Here is a 20,441-nt window from a genome sequence, read left to right on the forward strand (position 1 = left end):
TCGTTTTTTAGGCAAAATTTATCATCATGACTTTCTTTTTGCCATCAATTCTTATTTAGATACGAGGGGGACCCCCCAAGTGGAATTTCATTATAAAAAATTGTGTATTTATTTTTACATGTTTAAACTTCAGTTACCTTCAGAGTACTCTCCATTTGATGCAATATAGCTATCAAGGTGTTTTTTCCACTGCTCAAAACAGTTTTTGAACTTGTTGATTTTGATGCCTTTTAGTGTCTCTGCTGTTTTTTGTTGGTAACCTCTTCCATTATCAGCAAAACGTTTCTCTTTGAGGACATTTTTAATCTGGGGAAACAAAAAAATGTTGCTCAGGGTGAGATCAGGTGAAAAGGGTGTGTGGGGCATGGGGGTCATGCTGTTTTTGGTCAAAAACTACTGAACACTCAGTGCAGCGTGGACAGGTGCACTTGTAAATCATCCATCATAAAATGGACAAACACGTTGAAAGAGTCTTAAAAAAATTCACTGAAGCTGAATGCAGCCTCTCACAACAAAGCCAGCTGGTAGACCGATACAGATGGGTTCTTAGAACACTTATCTAGTGGGGGAAGCCTGTACTACAAAGGGCCCACCCTTCAGAAGATAATTCTGAAGGGGTTTTGGATCCCCCCTCATATACCTGCATGTTTACCTTTTTTCTCCTCAGCATTTCTTCTTGTATTCCACTCCTTTCTGATTTTAATTTTATTCTTCCTGATACATACCTTTATTAGTTCTTTCAATCAGATTCTTTGGAAATTTCTTTTGGTTTTTGTATGAAATTGTCTTTTTTTTTTTTTTAGTAAAACACACCTTTTAAATTTGTTTCTAAATATTTTTAAGATTTAAAAGTGTTTAAACTTTATAATTCCTAGTAAGAAAACATTGTCTGAAAGAATACCATAATGGTAAACCACTGCAAAATGTTACAGCTGCATTTGAGGCAGAGGGGGAGGGATCCTCTTCAATACACCCCACCTTTCTTCATGAGAAGGTCAGAAGTACACTGGTTTGTATTATTGTGACATCCAATGGTGATCCAAATTGCTTTTCCTTCAGCAAGGGCTTTATCTCTCAGAAGTGCAGTATGCTTGACCTCCAAATTTGGCTGACAATTTACTTATTAGATTCATAACCTTTGGTTTGCTCTGATATTCTGACATATTTCCTGGCTTCTGAGCCATATCCTGGAAGGCCACCATAACTTCTCGATCCTGCATGGCTGCAGTAATCTCTGGATCACTGAGAATTTCATTGATCCCAGGCATTCCTGCCGTTCCAGGCGTATCTCCTCCCATTCTAGGCAGTCCTCCAGGAAAATTACCAGGCATTCCCCCAGGAAAGCCTCCTGGAAGAGAGCCATACTGAGGTCCTGATTGTCCTCTGGCTTCTTCCTCCCTCTGAGCGCTCTCATATTCTTCCTGAGCCTTCATAATCCTTTCCATCTCTCATAATCCTTTCTTTAATCTCTCACTCTGCACGTTTCTGCTCATACTTTCTCTGATGTTCTGCAATGTTCTGGACCCTCAGTTGAACTTCTTTCAGCACTGCACTAGCATCTTCATCATACTCAATTTACATGTAAGAGCAAGATAATGGGCTGCTTCCCAATGGCCCAGAAGTCTGTGTGCTTTCCCTCACCATTTATAAAGCTGAGCTGAATCAGGATTTACTCTAATAGCTCTGTCACAATCTTGGATGGCAGTATTTGGCCACTGTAATTTAATGAAGACACAGGCTCTTTTGGCATACAGAATGGCCAAGGGAGGATTCAGCTTGATGGCATCTGTGAGCAAGTCAATGGCTTTCTGCAGTTCATCATCATTTAGGGTATCAGTGGCAGCCACTTTTTTACCGTTTCATCCATCATCTCCTTGGTTATCTCTATATTTTCATCTCCCATTTCCTGAGGGGCATCAGTGTCTGCTTCAGTCACACTCTCATTGTCAGTTTCTAGATTGCTTTCCTCACGATGGTTAGTCTGTTTTTATGTTTTCCTCCATGTTCTTACTGTTTTTTCTTCCTTATTTTCTTCTGATGTAGTTTTATGAGTAGCAGGTGGTATTTTACCTCCCATGCCTCCACCTGCTCTTTCACGAAGCACATTTCCTTGATATGCAGAATGCTTGGACCCTGCCTACACTTTGCGGGGCCCTTGGCCTGGAAGTGGTGGGAGGTCTCAGGTGCCGCTAAGGTTCCTAACTTGGTGTGACTGTGTGGAAGGGGTGAAATGTCTTTACTTCACCTTTATTTTTTTAAATGATTGTTTAGTTAGGTATAGAATTCTAGGTTAGTGGTTATTTTTTCCTTTGTGTTTTAAAAATACTATTCTGATATTGGGAAACTATAACCCATAGGCCAAATTCAGCTCATTGTCTGTTTTTGTATTGTCAAACTTCAGTGTCCATAAGTAAAATTTTATTGGAATACAGTCATACTCACTTGTGTTTGTATTGTCTCTGGTTGTTAATTTGTTATAGTTGCAGAGTCGAGTAGTTACACAAAGAACATGTGGCTCAAAAAGCCTAAAATATTTATCATCTGGACCTTCACAGAAGTATGCTATCCTCTGTACTACTGACTTCTATTGTTGCTGATGAGAAGTATACTCTTAGTGTAATTATTATTCTTTCAAAGACAGTCTGTCTTTTATTTGATTACTTTCAGATTTTCTCTTTATCTTTGAAGTTTTGTAGTTGTACTACTATATATTTAGGATTTATTTTTATTTCCCTGCTCAGAACTGAAGATTCATGTCTTTCACCAATTCTAAAAAATCATTAGCTATTATTTCAGCCTCTCGCTTATTCTTTTTGAAATCATTATGATGAAAATTTTTTTCATTCTGCCTTAATGTCCTTTAGTTGCATTTTATTTTCCTATTTCTATGTGCTTATTTGCATATGCTTCCTTTATAACTGTCTTCCAGTTTATTAATTCTCTTCAATCTTGTCTGTTTTAACCCAACTAATCAGTTTAAATTTTAATGACCATATTTTCCATTTTTTAAATTTTTCTTTTTTTTATAATTACCTTTTCTCATGGCTTTTATTTTTCTTTCTATATTTCTAATAATTGCAAACATACTTATTTTATAGTCACATTCAGAGTCTTTTATCAGAAGTTTGTGGAGATTTCCATACTACACAGGTAGTGTGCATTGGGATGCCACACCCACTTTGGTCTGGAATTTGAACTCCTCACAAGTATTTTTGTTTTGTTTTGTTTTCTACCTAGAGCTATGGGCAGAGAAAACTTCCTGCCACTTCTTTGGGTAGTGGGTTTAATTTTTCTAGTACCATCATTCACTGAGAAGTCAATCCTCCAAAGTCCAGTTTGTATGTATAGTTTTAATTTCAGTTCTCTGTTTTGAATGAGGCCCACACTATCATCATAGAATGTTAAAACTCTGTCCCATAGAGTATGATCAGATCTGATCACTTCCTGAGCCACTAAATGTAAAGTCATTGCTATCTGGGTGAGGGATGCTCCTTGCTTGTCCTCTTCCTTCTTTTTTTGTTTTCTTTTTTCCAAGTTCAGCTCTCTAATTATACTTTCATATTTTATTTTATTCAGAATTTTTACCTATTGATAGCATTAGCTTATTATACAATGTTTTACAAATAGGCTCTCTCTCTCTAATTTTGATTTTAGTTAAAACCAAACCCAGAAATGGCAATATTTATGGCTATCTTGAGGTGGAGTCTAGACATTATTAAAGTCTGCTTCTACCAAAAGAAAGTAAAGGATATTTACAAATGTGAAAAATTATTGTCTGTATTTATGCCATGTCATTAGGAAGTACCTAATTTCACATTCACAGGGGATGTGGAAAACATAATTGGGTATTTAATTGCTCAGATGATAGTCCCCCAGATTCCGACTGCCTCCTTTGAAACAATACTGTCATTTTATTGCTTGTTAATGCTTTCACAAGATTGGGAGTGAGAAAGGCTTTAGGTGAGATACCCTTCAATGATTCTGTCACTGATGGGCTATTGTGCCCCTTCAGCATGTAGAGTATGCAGCCGGTCTCCTCAAATAGAAAAGATTGTCTGAAAATTATACAAACCTAAGAAAGAGGGAACTTGGATTGAGATCAATGGTTTCAAAACAGGATTTCAGATTAAAAAGTTCTGGTTGTAGATAATGGTGATAATTGGGTAACAGTGTGAATGTGTTTAATGCCACTGAACTGTACACTTAAAAATGGTTAAAATGGGAAGTTTTATGTTGTGTGTATTTTACCACAATAAAAAAAGACCAGATCTGAGCCTTATTTGTAAAGCTTTCTGTATTTTTGCAATGAGAACATATTGTGTGCATTGAGAAGGTATAATGAAGAATGCATTATAATGCACTGCTCTGTAATTAAAAATAATTTAAAAAATTAAATGCCAAGAAAGATTGACATTAGAGTTATAATGTGAAATCAACTCATTGTAGCTGGGCTATGTTAAAGCCTTCTTAGAAAGGAAATGCTAGCAGGTCATCAAAACTTGACTGCAACTTGATTAAAGTTGTGTTCGTTTGTCTAGGAAAGAAAGTGTTGATTGCAAAGGGGATTGATTGGCTCTGTGGTCATCAACTGTGTAGAGAAATCTAGAAAAACTGTGAAGGTATCACCCAAAAATACCCATCTCTGATTTTCTTGGCTTGGTATCTCTACAGTGGATGAGGGCCCCTCAAGGCTTCAGGTTTGGTAAGCAACTTCTTGAGGTTCACTGTTTGAATCCTGAGAATGTCATGCTCAATAATAATAATATTAATGATTGCTGATGTGTACTGAGCTCTTAACTATGTCAGACACTCCTGTCAGTGTTTTGTATATAATAACTCATTTATATAACTCTTTGAGGTATGTGTGCTATCTCTAATTTACAGGTGAGGAAACCGAGGAACTGGGAGTTAGGTGATTTGCTCAAGGTCACAGCTAGTAAGGGATAGAAGCTGGTTCTCCTCCCTGGTGCTCTGATTCCACATACTGTGCTCTTGACCATGGCCCCATGTAAGCCACCTTCTGATAGCTGGGCTTTCGTGTAGTTGGTCTACAAAGACAGAGAGTACATGGGCTCTGCCACAGCAGGAGTAGAAGCTAAACCAGCTGAAAGAAATGTTTGTTTAATCGGCAAAGTGTGAAAAAAAGTTTGAGCCAATATTTCAAATTTTGGAGATGTTATATAAATAACAAGCTTTTCTTCTGCAGAATGTGAAGGCCTGCCATTCTGAGCCCACATTTCCACAAGGCAACATTTGGCTGGAGGAAGACTAGCCTGAGGTCCCCATTTCACTGCAGTCACGCTTACACCAACGTTGCAAGATAGTGGCCAAATAGCACATGGCACGTGGAGAAATGGTTCCCTTCCATCCTGTTGAGGACAGGAAATAAGATTTGTACTCAGCCCATGTGACATATTTGATAACTGTCTGGGCTATAGAAACATCTGGACTTCCCCACTGTTGATTTTTCTCTTTGTAAATGAATAAATTGGCATTTTGTACTTGTTCTTTCACTTTCTGTGAAAGACAATGTATGGGCATGTACGGAAATGGCCGGACAATGTATGGCCATTTCTGAGATGGATTTGCTTTGGGTGTGCTGATGAAACCCCTTTGTAGCCTGCAAAGTCGAAGGTGGTGTGAGTTCACCAAGACAAAGTCCACTGGATGAGATTTCTGGTTGCCATCCACCACCTTCGCAAGTCCCCCTGCATTACCCTGCACCTTGCACCCTTAACATCTGTAAGTTTATGGTTAAGAGCAGTTGAGCTTAAGTTAATCTGAACACCAGTGGACTTTGAAGATGGAGGACTTTTTACCACAGAGCCACCCTGCAGGTCACTTGAATAGGTGGGAGTGGCAGGGGTCTGGGCTGGAAGGAGATGCCAAAGGTTCTGAACAAATGTGTGTCCTGAGGCAAGTCATTTCACATTGTGGTCTTCAGTTTCCTCATCTGACAAGGAAGAAGCTCAGTCCAGTGCTGACTCATGCTCCTGTGGTGCTTGAGTGTTTTATTACTTTCTCAAAATGGAAGTTATGCAAGAATATATCTAAACAACAACAAGCCAAAAGATACATTGTTTTGAAAGAGAACTATAAACACTATTACCCCATTTATATGATGTTCAAAAATTGGCAGAGATCATCTATGAGATAGAAGTCAGAATAATAGTTACATTTGGAGTGGCAAATTGGGGAAGGAGGCAGCCTTCCAGGGTGCTAGAAATGTTCCAAATTGTTCTTGCAGTCAATACCATGGTGAAATATTAATTTGCCTGTTTTTGAGCTTATTGGCTAGTATATAATAAAATGTTTTTCCCTAGGAAAAGGGAAAGGAGAAAAAGGAAGGAAGAGAGGGAGGAAGGAGGGTAAGGAATGACAGAGGGAGAGGGAGATTGAAATCATTTTGTGGCCTATTGTTCCTGTTAAGATCATTCCCCAAAGTGTCTTTCTGAAAATTAGGCACTCCTCTGTTGTTGTCATTAAAGATTTTCCTCAGAAAGGGCATGGGAAAGGCTTGGTTATACAAAGAAAGCAGGTACTTTCTTAAGGAACTTCTCAAAGTCTTTAACGGACATGATGGTCCCTCAGGAATGCTGTCGCAAATAGCATTTCTACACTTATTTGACTAAAGAGTGTTTTGTCTCAGAATATCTCTCAGGACTGCTGCCCTTCAGGACTCCAGGAACTTTATTTGGGACATGGGCAGCAGCTGTCAGTATTCCTCTGTAACTCTTGACCATATTCATTGGTGACTAATTAAATATAAGAGGACTCTGAATCAGTAAATAATTCCTTTCAATGTTTTTCAAGCATGTTGTTAGAATACTTTAAAGCAGCTTTGTTGGAAACAATATGGGTGCAAACATTTCTAGATATGCCAATTCTCAGAACCATCATTATCCAGGAGAGAAACATGTCACCTGGTTTGCAGTGACAGCCATCACAACCTACCTGCAAAGGAAAATGTGTCCCACCAGAACTCTAATACCATGTTCATTCTGCCACATGGAAATCGAATTAATGGTCAATTTTTAAGGTAATATAATTGGAGTGGCTTTGTCATTTCAGATTAACAGTGAGCTGTTTTCTCTCTTTTTGGGACAGGATAAAAAATGTCAATACTCACTTCTCCAAGAGGAAAGGTAGAAGTTGTTTATTGCCGAAGAACAGAGTCACAGGATATTTATTGTATCCAAAATCTCATTAGAAAATTTACCCAGAAGCTGTTTGGGAGGCTTAATATCATCTGTCTTCTGTAAGTACATAGCTAAGTAAGCTTAACTATGTTTACCAGTTTTATCACACATCAGGATGGAAATCCACTCCCTCACTCCTTTGTCCCTGGGGGACTTATGGAGAACAAAAGGACAGCAAGAAAATCTGCCCTACTGAGCAGGAGATCTTTGGGAACAACCATTCTCTAAGTCCTGTAACGATATACAAGTTGGAACGGTTTCTCAGGGGTTTTGGATTCAGGCAAACTTGGGTTCAAATCTTGACTGCCCCATCCAGTCTTAACTAGCAGTTTTGAGAATTTGTTTTCTATAAGGCTCTGTGGTTTGCCAACATCATCTTATTTAGTACTCTGATACTTCTCTGAGGTAGCCACTATCATGTCTATCTTAAAGATGAGAAAATGGAGGCCTATCAAGGCCAAGCAGTTAGTAGGTGACAAAGCCTAGATATGCACTTATCCACTGCTGTTAAAATGTTCTAAATTTCAAAATATGTATAGATCTTTTTTAAAAACCTTTTTTCCTCCCTCTTTTGCTCTTTTGGATACCAGAGTATAAATATCCTATAATCTTTCCTCATTATTTTTATTGAAGAAGATAAGAGATAACTCAATATTTTGGATTTCATAGAGCTTCATATTAAATACAGTTGAAAAGTTTAACCTAAGGCCAGCCTAAGACATTAAAATATGTAGTTTCTGATGAGCTCACTGATGAGTATAATGTAAATTGGCACAGTTTTGTTGGAGAGCAGTAGGGCAATATGGATAAAATACTTTAAAATGTATATACCAGTGAAGTGATTTCATTTTTTGGCATTATGGTAGATCAGATACCTTAGTGATGTCCTCTGGATGGAAACAATACGTTGATACACACATGTAAAGGACTGTGCAGAGATTATCAGCATGAAGTATGAAACTTCAGGAGAATATCAGTCTCAATAACACTTCCTTCTTGAGTATTTTTGCTATATTCTAGAAACTCTATGCTTCTGTTTTGACAGTATTTTGTATTCTGTTTTACAAAGAACAGAATACAAATATTCCCTCCACCTAAGAATGGAAATATTAGATTCTTTTTCATAAAACTGGGTCATTCATTGTAAAGATGATTGAGATATAAGCTCACTAGGTAAAAGTGGATAGTAAGCAAACTAGCCTGTTTCAACCTCAGCATGGAATGAAGTCTCCCCCAAGAATTCATAGGCATCTATTGACTTGATGTCTATGTTAATTATACTGTGGTCCCCAAAAGCTTCAAAACATCCCAAATAATGACTGCATTTTCAGACAATCAAAAATTGAGTTAGTTTACCAATGTATGTCCAGAGACTGGCTGAAATAAATACAGGTAAGGCCAGAAAGGATAGATCTTCAACTCAAATATAAATAATACAGCATAAGTTCCAAGGAACATGAGCTATCAGTAAAAAATCACAAATATAACCATATGATCTCACCTGTAAGTGGAACCTACTCAACAAAACAAACAAGCAAGCAAAATATAACCAGAGACATTGAAATTAAGAATAAACTGACAGTAACCAGAGAGGAAGCGGAGGGGATAATGGGAGGGAAGGGGGTAGGGTTGTCAGGAACATGTATAAAGGACACATGGACAAAGCCAAAGGCGGGTAGGATTGAAGGTTGGAAGTAGGGATGGCTAGAGTTGGGGGTGTGTGGTGGGGGGAAAATGGAGACAACTGTACTTGAATAATAATAAAAAAAGAAACAAAACCCCACAAATATACAAGGAAACATACACCGTTATTGAGAACCAACAACAAAAATATCCATCAGAATCAGATTCTCAAAGGCTTCAGATACATATTAAGTCAAAGAATGTAAAATAACTATGCTTTTACTATGTTTATCTTAAATAAGTCCCCAAAATAAGTTCTGGTCCTTTTCTTTTTTTTGCCTTTCTAGTTTTCAAAAAAATATATTTTATTGATTATGCTATTACAGTTGTCCCATTTTCCCTTTATTCCCTTCTGTCCTGCACACCCCCTCACACCCTCATTCCCCCACCTTAGTTCATGTCCATGGGTCATACATATAAGTTCTTTAGCTTTTACATTTCCTACACTATTGGTAACCTCCCCCTGTCTATTTTCTACCTACCATTTATGCTACTTATTCTCTGTACCTTTTACCTGTCTCTCCCATTCCTACTCCCCCACTGATAACCCTCCATGGGATCTCCATTTCTGTGATTCTGTTCCTGTTCTAGTTGTTTGCTTAGTTGTTTTCTTTCTTTCTTTCTTTCTTTTCTTTTTTTTTTTAGGTTCGGTTGTTAATAGCTGTGAGTTTGTAGGCATTTTACTGTTCATATTCATGATCTTCTTTTTCTTAGATAAGTCCCTCTAACATTTCATATAATAAGGGCTTGGTGATGATGAACTCCTTTAACTTGACCTTATCTGTGTAGCACTTTATCTGTCCTTCCATTCTAAATGATAGCTTTGCTGGATACAGTAATCTTGGATGTAGGTCCTTGCCTTTCATGCCTTTGAATACTTCTTTCCAGCCCCTTCTTGACTGCAAGGTCTCTTTTGAGAAATCAGCTGACAGTCTTATGGGAACTCCTTTGTAGGTAACTCTCTCCTTTTCTCTTGCTGCTTTTAAGATTCTCTCCTTACCCTTTCATGTTGGATAATGGAATTATGATGTGCCTTGGTTTGTTTCTCCTTGGGTCCAACTTCTCTGGGACTCTCTGAGCTTCCTGGACTTCCTGAAATTCAGTTTCCTGTGACAGATTGGGGAAGTTCTCTTTCATTATTTTTTCAAATAAGTTTTCAGTTTCTTGATCTCCCTCTTCTTCTTCTGGCACCCCTATGATTTGGATGTTGGAATGTCTAAAGATCTCGTGGAGGTTCCTAAGACTTTTCCTCATTTTTTTGAATTTTTGTTTCTTCATTCTGTTCTAGTTGAATGTTCTCTTTCTTCCTTCTGCTACAAACTGTTGATTTGAGAGTGGTTTCCTTCTTGTCACAGTTGGTTCCCTGTAGATTTTTCTTTATTTCACATAATGCAACCTCCATTGCTGCCTGTGTCTTTTTTATACTGTTGAAGTACCCAGTGAGATCCTGGAGCATCCTGATAACCAGTGTTTTGAACTGTGCATCTAATAGGTTGGACATCTCTTCATTGCTTAGTTGTATTTTTTTCTGGAGCTTTGAACTATTCTTTCTTTTGGACCTTTTTTTTTTTCGGTCTTAATGTGCCTGTTATGTAGTAAGGGGTGGAGCCTTAGGTGTTCACCAGGGCAGGGCAACCCATGTTGCTGCCTTGTGATGCTGTATGTAGGGAAGGGGTCTAAGAGGGAACAGTGCTTCTAGCCCTGCTCTCTGCCAGTTTTCAGTCACTTCCCCCGCTAACCACAATCAAATTGGGCCCTCCTGGTGCTGATTCTCGGATGGGTGGGCTTGTGTACATTCTAGGACCCTGTGGATCTCTCCAATGAAGTCTCCTGTGAGACTGGGAGTTTCTCCTGCCGCCTCATCCCCCAGAAGTGTTTTCAGTCAGAGGCTTTGAGGTTTTATTTCCCTGTACTGGAACCCTGGGTTGTGCAGTCTGTTTCGCTCCCTAGTTGTTCCTCCTAGTTTATCTACATGGGAATGTGGGACCACCAGCTCTGCCAGCCACCGCCTTGCCCGCCCTGGTCCTCTAGCCACTGCCTTGCCGAGAGTCCTCTCCACTCAGCTGCCCATCTCCGCCCCTCCTACCAGTCTGGAAGAATGTTTCTTCTTTAACTCTTTCGTTGTTGGACTCCATACAGTTCCACTTTCTGTCAGTTCTGGTTGTTGTTTGTTTTTAAATTTGTTGTTGTCCTTCTTTTGGTTGTGCAAGGAGGCACAGTGTGTTTACGTGCACCACCATCTTGGCTGGAAGTTCTGCTTACTATGTTTAAAGTGAAAAGATAACTCTTAAAAGGTCATATAAATGAATAATGAGGTTTGAAAAAATTCAAATAGACCATGTGAAATGAAAATACAGGATGGACACAAGTAGGTTTATAGTTGTGAGTTTGTGAAAGACAGTTTATTCTTTTGAGTTAATAAAGCTACTGTAATAATCATAACCTGCATGTGTTTTTGCCATATGAATAACTGTAAACCTACTTTTGCCCACCCATGCATAGTCAAATTGAAAAGTTTAGTGGATAAGTCAAACAGCATAATAGACACAGTAGAAGACAGAAGTACTGAGGTAGACGATTAGTACCAATAAAGTATCCAGAATTCGGCACAAGGAGACAAAAGATTGTGAGTAGGCCATTTACATCTAAGACTAATAGACTTTTCCCTGACCAGTATAGCTGAGTTGGTTGGAGTATCATCCTGTGATGGTCGAGTTCCTGGTCAGGGCACGTGCCTAGGCTGTGGAATTCGGCTGCAGGTTGGAGTGAGTGCAATGTTTCTCACATCGATATTTCTCTCCCTCTCTCCCTCCCTTACCCTGTCTCTTAAAAAAAAAAGTTAGCATGTTCTGAGGTGAGGATAAAAAAAACTCTAAGAGACTTCAGAAGGAGATAAAACAAAGTGACACAGTCAATATTTGAAGAGATAATGGTTGAGAACATTGCAGAATTGTTGAAAAGCATCAATTCTTTGATCCAGAAAACTCAATGAATCCCAAACAAGATGAATACACAGAGAAATCAAAAATTAAGGAAATTATAATAAAATAGCAAAACATCAAAGCTAAAGAGATCTGAAAAATAATCAGAAAAAATAAAGACATTATCTGCAAAGACCTAAAGATTAGACTAACAGATAATTTCTCACTAACAACAATGGTAGCACAAAGATAGTGGACTATCTTTAATTTTGGAAAGAAAGTAATATCAACCTAAAATGATATACACACAGTGAAACAAGTTTTTAATACCGAGAAGATGAATGCATTTTCAGACAAAAACTGAGTTAGTTTATCAATATAGTAAATAAAGGAAATGCCTCAGAATATACTATAGGCAGAAGGAAAAATATTTCAGCGGGAGAGCCAAAGATAGAAGAAGGAAAGTAAACAAAAATATGAGCACATATGTGGATAAATATAGTTTGTATAAAGCAATAACAGTAATAACTAATTTAATATAAATAATAAATCTAAGTTATGAGATATAAATGACTTAGATAAAATTCAGGACAGTTGTACATAAACTCGGAGCACATGTTTATAATGAATGTACTCTTAAGGTATTGGGTTGGCCAAAACGTCTGTTATGTTTTTTCTATAAAATAAAAGACACAGTTTTCACCAATAACTTTATTGATTTGGGTATTTTGACTATGTTGGCTATTTCCTGCTAATGGCATCTAGTGAATGGAGGCCAGGGATGTTGCTAAACATCTTCCAATGCATTAGACAGCCCCACAGCAAAGAATAATTTGGCCAAAATGTCAATAGTACCAACAAACTTTTGCAAACCACTTTTGACATGTTTAATCAGTCACAGCACCTTCTCTATGCATTGCATAAATCTTTTTATATGTTTCAGTTGCGTTTTTAAGTTTCTTGAAATAACAAAGCATAATACACTGAAAATGTTACATGTCTTCTTCCATCGTCAATATTAAAATGGCTGCACAAAAATTCACCAATTTTGATAAGTTTTTTTTAATGCACACTGATATGACAGCTGTCACAATACAATCTAACAAAATTGTTTCAAATGAAATTGAAGACAACTAAGCACTACTGGAGCCATTGTATGGAACAATATAACGGACATTTTGGCCAACTCAATGTTATTCATAGGGAGGATGTGGTAGCTAATACACAAAGGTGCCTTTCCTCTCTGCTGTGAACCGCATATACTGCATTTATACTTTTGTGTAGGCCCTTCTCACACTGAATCAGGGCTGGCCCTGTGTAACCAGTAGAAACCTGCAGAAGTGATACCCTGTAACTTCAAGTCTAGATCTTAAGAAGTCTTGCAACTTCCAATGGGTCTCTTGGAATGCTTCTTCTCAGAACCCAAATGCCCTATCGTTAAACACTCCAGTCACATGCCACATGCAGGTGCTTCTTGTGGACATCTTCAGCTGAGCTCCCTGCCGAAAACCTATATCAACTGTTAGTCATGTTAGTGAGCCATTTTAGATACTGAAGACATTGAGGTGATTCCTACCATGGCCTCAATTTGACTGCTATCCCATTCAGAGACCCCAAGCAAAGACTACTCACTTGAACCCCCTTCAACCCAAGAACCATGAGAGATAATAATGAATTACTTTAGCCACTAAGCTTGAATGATTTTTACACATCATTTGATAACTACAGCAGAAGTTAAAGACTTTGTTAGGAATATATGTTATGTGGCTAGGATAATCATTAAAAGGATAAGCATTGAGATTATCACTTCTGATTTATAGAGAGAAATGGAATAAGAAATTGAAAACAAGTCCTGAATCTAAGAGAAGGCAAGACCGAAGAATAAAAAAAGAAACAGAAAATGTGGGGCATGTTAATCACATAATAGAATGATAGGAAAAAAAATTCAACTGTATCAGTAATCACAATAAATGTTTTTGGAAAAACAATCTTCAGTTAAATGATAAAGATGGCTAGATTGGCTGAAAACAGAACAAAACAAAAAGTCATTTTATGTATGAGAGCTACCTAAGATAAAAAGGCACAGAGGTATTTAAAGTCAAGTTAGTGGGAAAAAATATATATGCCAGCTGAAATCTCATTTAGAAAAACCTAGTGTTGCTATATAAATATTAGACAAAATATGCTTTAGGGCAAAAAAAATCACAGCAGATAAAGAGGGTTTAGATCATGAGAGAGGTGTCACAGCTTTGAACTGGTATGTTCCTGATGACACAGTCCTAAAACCAAAAATTGATAGAACCAAAAGATGAAATAGACATACCCACTATCATAATTGGAGATTTTAATATACTTCTCTTAATAAATGGAAGATCAAGTAAACTAAAAATCAGTTATGATTTAAAAGATTTCAACAAGAACACAAAGAATGTGATCTAATAGGCAAATGTAGAAAATTGCACCCAATACTAGAGAATACATAATCTAGTCAATTATACATGGAAACGTAAAAATTGACTTCCTCTTAGGCTGTAAAGCAGGCTAAACAAATTTCAGTAGTTGACATCATACATTCTTTGGCCACAATGCAATGGAGCTAGAAATCAGTAACAAAAAGATAAGAAACACCCATATGTTTGAAACATTTTAAATGCCATTATAAATAATATGGGTCAACAACCTCTGGTCAAGATAGAGGTGTAGGTAGACATGCTTCACCTCCTTACCAAAGCACAGAAAGAATTACAACTATATCCCCAAACAAATAACACCCAGAACCATTAGAAAATCAAACTATGAAAGTCTTGACAACCAAGGATTTAAAGAAGCCACATTCATCCAAATGGGTAGGAGAGATAGAGTTGCAGAGACAGGTGGAGAGGTGGAGAGATGCAGTGTTGTGCAGAGAGGCAACAGCAGTGGTGGAATCCGTGGTCCCACATTCATGTGTAGTGGATAAAAATTGGGAGGATACCTTCGGAGCAAGTGATCCCAGCCTCAGGCCAGACCACAGCCCAGGGTTCCAGTGCCAGGAAGAGGAATTCCCATAACTTCTGGCTGTAAAAACCTGTGGGGGTAAGGGCTGTGGAAGAAATGGCCGGATTTTCAGAAGAGTCAGTTTAAAGGGCCCACAGGAACTTAGAAAGTATGCAAACCCACCCACTCTGGGATTCATCACCAGGGTAACAGTTGAAAGGGTGCCAGTCACAATGGGAAGTAGGTGAAGTGACTGGAAATGGGATGAGTGCTGGGCAAACCTCCAGAAGCCAAGCAGCAGTATTGTCCCCTCTCTGAGCCTTCCCTCACACAGAGCCACAGGCAGTGAAGTGGGTTGCCCTGCCCTGGCAGTTACCTAAGGCTCCGCCCTACAGAATTTACAAGTGCCTTTTCTACAATAGGCCATGATACTAAGACAGGGAGAAGAGCAGCACTAACTAATACACAGAAACAAACACAGTGAGGCTGCCAAATTGAGGAGACAAAGAAATGAAAGGACAGAACAAACCCCAGAAAAACAACTAAATGAAACAGATAACCAACCTATCACATGCAGAGTTCAAAACGCTGGTAATCAGGATGCTCAAGGAACTCATTGAGTATGGCAACAACAGAAAGGAAGAAATGAAGGTTATACTAAGTGAAATAAAGAAAAATCTACAGGGAACCAACAGTGGAGAAGATGATGCTGAGAATCAAATCAATGATTTGAAACACAAGAAAGGAAAAAGCATTTAATCAGAACAGCAGGAAGAGAAAAGAATTCAAAAAAACAAGATAGACTTAAGAAGCTCTGGGACATCTTTAAATGTACCAACATCTGAATTATAGGGGTGCCAGAAGGAGAAGAGGAAGAACGAGAAATTGAAAACTTATTTGAAAAAATAAAGAAAATTTCACTAATCTGGCGAAGGAAATAGACATACAAGTCCAGGAAGCAAAGAGAGTTCCAAACAAGTTGGACCCAAAGAGGACCAAACCAAGACACATCATAAAAATGCCAAAGGTTAAAGATAAAGAGAGAATCTTAAAAGCAGCAAGAGAAAAGTAATTACCTACACACAGGGGAGTTCACATAAGATTGTCAGCTGATTTCTCAAAAGAAACTTTTCAGGCTAGGAAGGATGGTGGAGAAATATTCAAAGTGATGAAAAGCAGGGACCTACACCAAGATTGCTCTACCTAGCAAAGCTATTATTTAGAATCGAAGGGAAGATAAAGAGGCCAGACAAGAAAACACTAAAGGAGTTCATCATCACCAAACCATTATTATATGAAATGTTAAAGGGACTTATTTAAGAAAAAGAAGATCAAAACTATGAACAATAGAATGACAATAAATACACATCTATCAACAATTGGATGTAAAAAACAAACTAAGCAAACAAGAACAGAGACAGAATCATGGATACAGATAGCATTTTGATGGTTGCCAGATGGAAGGGGCTGGGAGGAATGGGTGAAGAGGTGAGGGGATTAAGAAGTACAAATGGGTAGTTACAGAATAGCCATGGGGATGTAAAGTACAGTGTAGGAAGTGGAGTAGCCAAAGAACTTACACACATGACCCGTGCACATGAACAATGGTAGGGGGATTGCTTGAGGGAGTGGGGGGTCCTGGATGGTGCAGTGAAGGGGGAAAAATCAGGACAACTGTAATAGCATAGTCAATAAAATATAATTAAAAAAATTTAATTTAATTAAAAAGTAAAGTTTAATAGTTTACTCCATAAGGGGGTTGGAGCTATTCCATCTGTTTTACCCTTAGATATTTTATGTTCTTTGGCATGAGTTAAATAGTATCTTCTTTTAAAATGATTTCAAAGCACCCAATGCTAGTCTATAAAAGTTCAATTGTCTTTTGCTTAGTGACTTAGTAGCCAGCAACTTATGTATTAATTCTAATAATTTGTTTACATATTTCTTCCAGTTTTCTATGTAGAGAATATATCATCTACAAAAAATAAGTTTTGTTTCTTTCTTTTCTATCCTAAGATTTTTTATTTTATGTCTTTTTCTTTATGCTGCTGAGGTCCTCACTAAGTTCCTTGAGCATCCTTATAAACAGTGTTTTGAAATCTGCATCTGATAGATTGCTTATCTCCATCTCGTTTAGCTTTTTTTCTGGAGTTTTGACCCGTTCTTTCATTTGGGCCATCTTTCTTTGTCTCTTCCTTTTGGCAGCCTCCCTGTGTTTGTTTCTATGTATTAGGTAGGGCTGCTTTGACTCCATGCTTGGTAGTGTGGCCTAATGTAATAGGTGTCCTGTAGGGTCCAGTGGCACAGCCTCCCCTATCACCCTAGCTGGATTCTCAAGGTATGCCCTCTGTGTGGGCTGAGTACACCCTCTTCGTGTAGTTGAGCCTCGGTTGCTGTTGACAGATCAATGGGAGGGATTTACCCAGGGCAATCAGCTGCAAGGACTGGCTGTTACCACTGACCACCAGCCTCCACCCTTCGTGGAGGATCAGCAGTGCAGGGGTGGAGTGGTAATGCTTGGAGGTGGTCTGTAGCTGTCCACTGGGTATGCTGGCCCTAGTGTTTCCTGGGTGGTGTAGGCCAAGACCAGCCCCCACCTGTTTTTTGCCTGGGCAGCCCTTCATGAGCTATAAAGCAATCTGAGATGGCTGCTACTTCTGCTGGTCTTGGAGATTCCCAGGTGAAGCCAGGCTGTGAAACTAGGATGTTTGATGCTAGTGTCGGGACTGGGGCTCACTGAGGCCAGCTGTTGCTTGTTTGAGAAGATTTAGGAAGTTGTGAAGCATGAGCCAAGACAAGCCATTCATATGGAAAAGTAGCTTGGAGGACTTGTAAGTTGGGTGGGGCAGAGCCTCTTGGGATCTCCAAAGCAGATCAAACAGTATTAGCCAGGTTGATTGAGTATCAGATATGGCACCAGCTTGCCTGCTCTGTCTGGATTGATATGGTTTGTTTAATTCTGTAGTTGTCAGACTTATATTCAACTTGATATCTGATGATTCTGAGTGATGGTTGTTCTATATTTTAGTTGTAATTTTGATGTGGTTGTGTGAAGAGGCGAGCTATGTCTGCCTACGCCACCATCTTGACCAGCAGTCCTTCAGACTTTATTGAAGGACATTGAAGAATACCTAAATAAATGAAGAGTTTATACCATATTCTTGGATATCATAAAGAAGTCTATTCTCCTAATCAAAATGCTAACAGGGTTGGTTGTTGAAATTGATAATATAATATTAAATTTATATGAGATTCCTAGCCGGGTACCTCACTTGGTTACAGTGTTGTCCCTGATGTGCCAAGGTTGTAGCTTCAATCCCTGGTCAGGGCACACACCAGGATCAACCAGAGAACGCATAAGTAGGTAGAACAGAAATCGATGTTTCTCTCTCTCTCTCTCTCTCTCTCTCTCTCTTTCTCTCTCTCTCTCTCTCTCTCTTTTTCTCTCTCTCTCCCCCTCTTCCCTAAAATCAATAAATTAAAAAATATTTTAAATTTTATATGGACTGTGGCTGGCATGGCTCAGTTGGTTGGGAGGTGTCCCATAAACTGAAAAGTCGCAGGTTTGATTCCCAGTGGGGGCATATACCTACATTGTGGGGCTTGGTCCCTGGCTGTGGTGTGTTCAGAAGGCAGCCAGGCAATGTTTCTCTCTTTCCCTCTCTTTGTCTCCCTTCCCTTCTCTCAAATGAAAAATAAAAAAGTTAAAAATTTATATGGGAGAACAAAGGGTCAGAATAATCTAAACGAGAAAAATAAGACGAGACTTGCCCAACTAAAGACTCCTTGTAGGTATCATAATTGGGATGGTGTGATAATGGTGAAGGAATTGACACAAGACCAGTAGGCCATGATAGAGATCCCAGAAGCAGACCAACACATACCTGAAAATGTGATGATGACAAAGCCAGCATGGTGACAAAGCCAGTGGGGAAAGGATGTACCATTCAAAGTGGTACTTCTACAATTTGTTATCCATATGGAAAAGAGAATAAATGTAAATACCAAAATCATGTCATACAAAAAAATTAATTCTGGGTGAATTTAAGACTTAAATGTGAAATAATATCTAACATTTATGACAGAATCTCCTAGATTCCAAATTAATTTTTCCAACTTCCTGGTGGATGTCACCCTTGGATCCCTAGTAGGACTTCATACCTAGCATGATCATCACCTGCCTCCAAACTACTCTGCCGACACTTTATCTCAGTGACTCCAACAACTTCCTCCTTCCACTTACTTGGACCAAAGCCTTAGTGTCATCTTTGCTCTTTTTTTCATATCCCATAGTAGCAAAGGCTGTCAGCTTCACCTTCAGAACACATCCAGAACCTTACATCTTCTCTCCAGCTCACTTCTACCACCCAAGTCCAAGGCTGGCATTTTTGCTTGAGTATTACAGCAGTTCCCTAACTGATCTCTCTGGTTTTGCCTTGATGTCAGGCCAGAGTGTCATGATTCAGACATTTTGGATCCTATCATGCTTCTCAAAACCCTGCACTGGTGTGCCATCTCCCTGCCATGATCTGGTACAGAGCCCACCCCTTTGTTTTTTTTTCCTGTGACCTCATCTCCCTCAATCTATACTGACTTTATTTTTTTTCTGTAACACCCCAGGCACATTTGTGCTTCTCTGTTGCAACTCAAATGCTACCTTCTCCCGGAAGTGCACTGCACACACACATCCTCTCCCCTTTATTTTTTCTCCGTAGCACTTGCCATTGCCTGATACTCTATATATTTTCATTAAAAAAAAAATTTCTGTCCTCTAGAATGTCAGCTCTATGCGGGTTTTTTACCTGTTTCCTACTGTCTCCCCAGAGCCTAGAGCAACACTTAGTGCTTGGTAGCTGTTCAATAAATGTTTGTTGCATTAATGAATGAATCCACTATTACCATGGGACTGCGTATGGGTCACCCAGTCTCCATAAGCCTTAGCATCCTTATCTGCTCAATGGACAGTTGTACCTAATTTACAGGATGATTGGGACAGTGAAAATAACTTACATACAGTGTAGTACTTATTTCCTACGAAGTGCTTATAGTTCTCCCTCCCTCTGGCTCTGCTGGAAGAGAGCAGGGACTAAGCTTGGACAGAGGTAAACTTTTCTATTATTCTCCTTCCCTTCCCTTCTCAGCAACTGGGCATCCATAGAACGGGATGAGGCACTAGTTGATGAGTGCAGTGGAATTCTCTTCCATATACAACATTGAAAGAAACCAACAAGCTGCACCTTCCCTGGTGCCAAAAAGGTTGGGGACCACTTCTGTAAAGGACCTAATTGCTAGGAGGTAATAAGAAGTGTAAATTATACATGCAAAAAGATAATGATGCAGAAATTACTTTTTGCAGTCAGCCATTTGGAAATTGCAGTGCATTTTCCCATTGAAACAAAGTTATTCATGGCTGGCTTCCCAGGCCAACCCACAAAAACTTACTTAATCTGTAATGTCTGTGTGGTACAGTACTGTGTTAACTGTACTATAGAACCCAACCACCATCCTAGGTTCTCATGGATAAATGCATTTTAAGTTCAATTTGGGATTCCAGGAACACATTTCCCTGCTTCCCTGAAGGAATGGCAGTTGCCCTGTCCCAGCTCTTGCCCACTTCATCCTCCACACCACCATTGTCGTCACTGACATATGAGGGGTCCTG

The 20,441-nt window shown here is 38.9% G+C and overlaps 1 protein-coding gene and 1 pseudogene across 7 annotated transcripts in view; one reads left to right on the forward strand and one right to left on the reverse strand.

Moving 5' to 3' along the window:
* CFAP61 (cilia and flagella associated protein 61) overlaps positions 1-20,441 on the forward strand; it is a 354,209-nt gene that overhangs the window by 1,655 nt on the left and 332,113 nt on the right. For 5 of the 7 annotated variants that reach the window (XM_045194441.3, XM_053927357.2, XM_045194438.3 and 2 more), the window contains exon 2: positions 7,108-7,258. The exons of 1 other annotated variant lie outside the window; for it this stretch is intronic. In XM_045194441.3, coding sequence (XP_045050376.1) covers positions 7,116-7,258 — 143 coding nt within the window. In that variant the 5' untranslated portion in view covers positions 7,108-7,115. Of the gene's footprint in view, positions 1-4,545; positions 4,703-7,107; positions 7,259-20,441 lie in introns of those variants that run through there. One more of the 7 variants, XM_045194436.2, reaches the window with a different exon arrangement.
* LOC112303635 (hsc70-interacting protein pseudogene) lies at positions 1,068-6,578 on the reverse strand (annotated as a pseudogene).

The sequence above is a fragment of the Desmodus rotundus genome, chromosome 6, assembly GCF_022682495.2.
Source record: "Desmodus rotundus isolate HL8 chromosome 6, HLdesRot8A.1, whole genome shotgun sequence".
Classification (NCBI taxonomy): domain Eukaryota; kingdom Metazoa; phylum Chordata; class Mammalia; order Chiroptera; family Phyllostomidae; genus Desmodus; species Desmodus rotundus.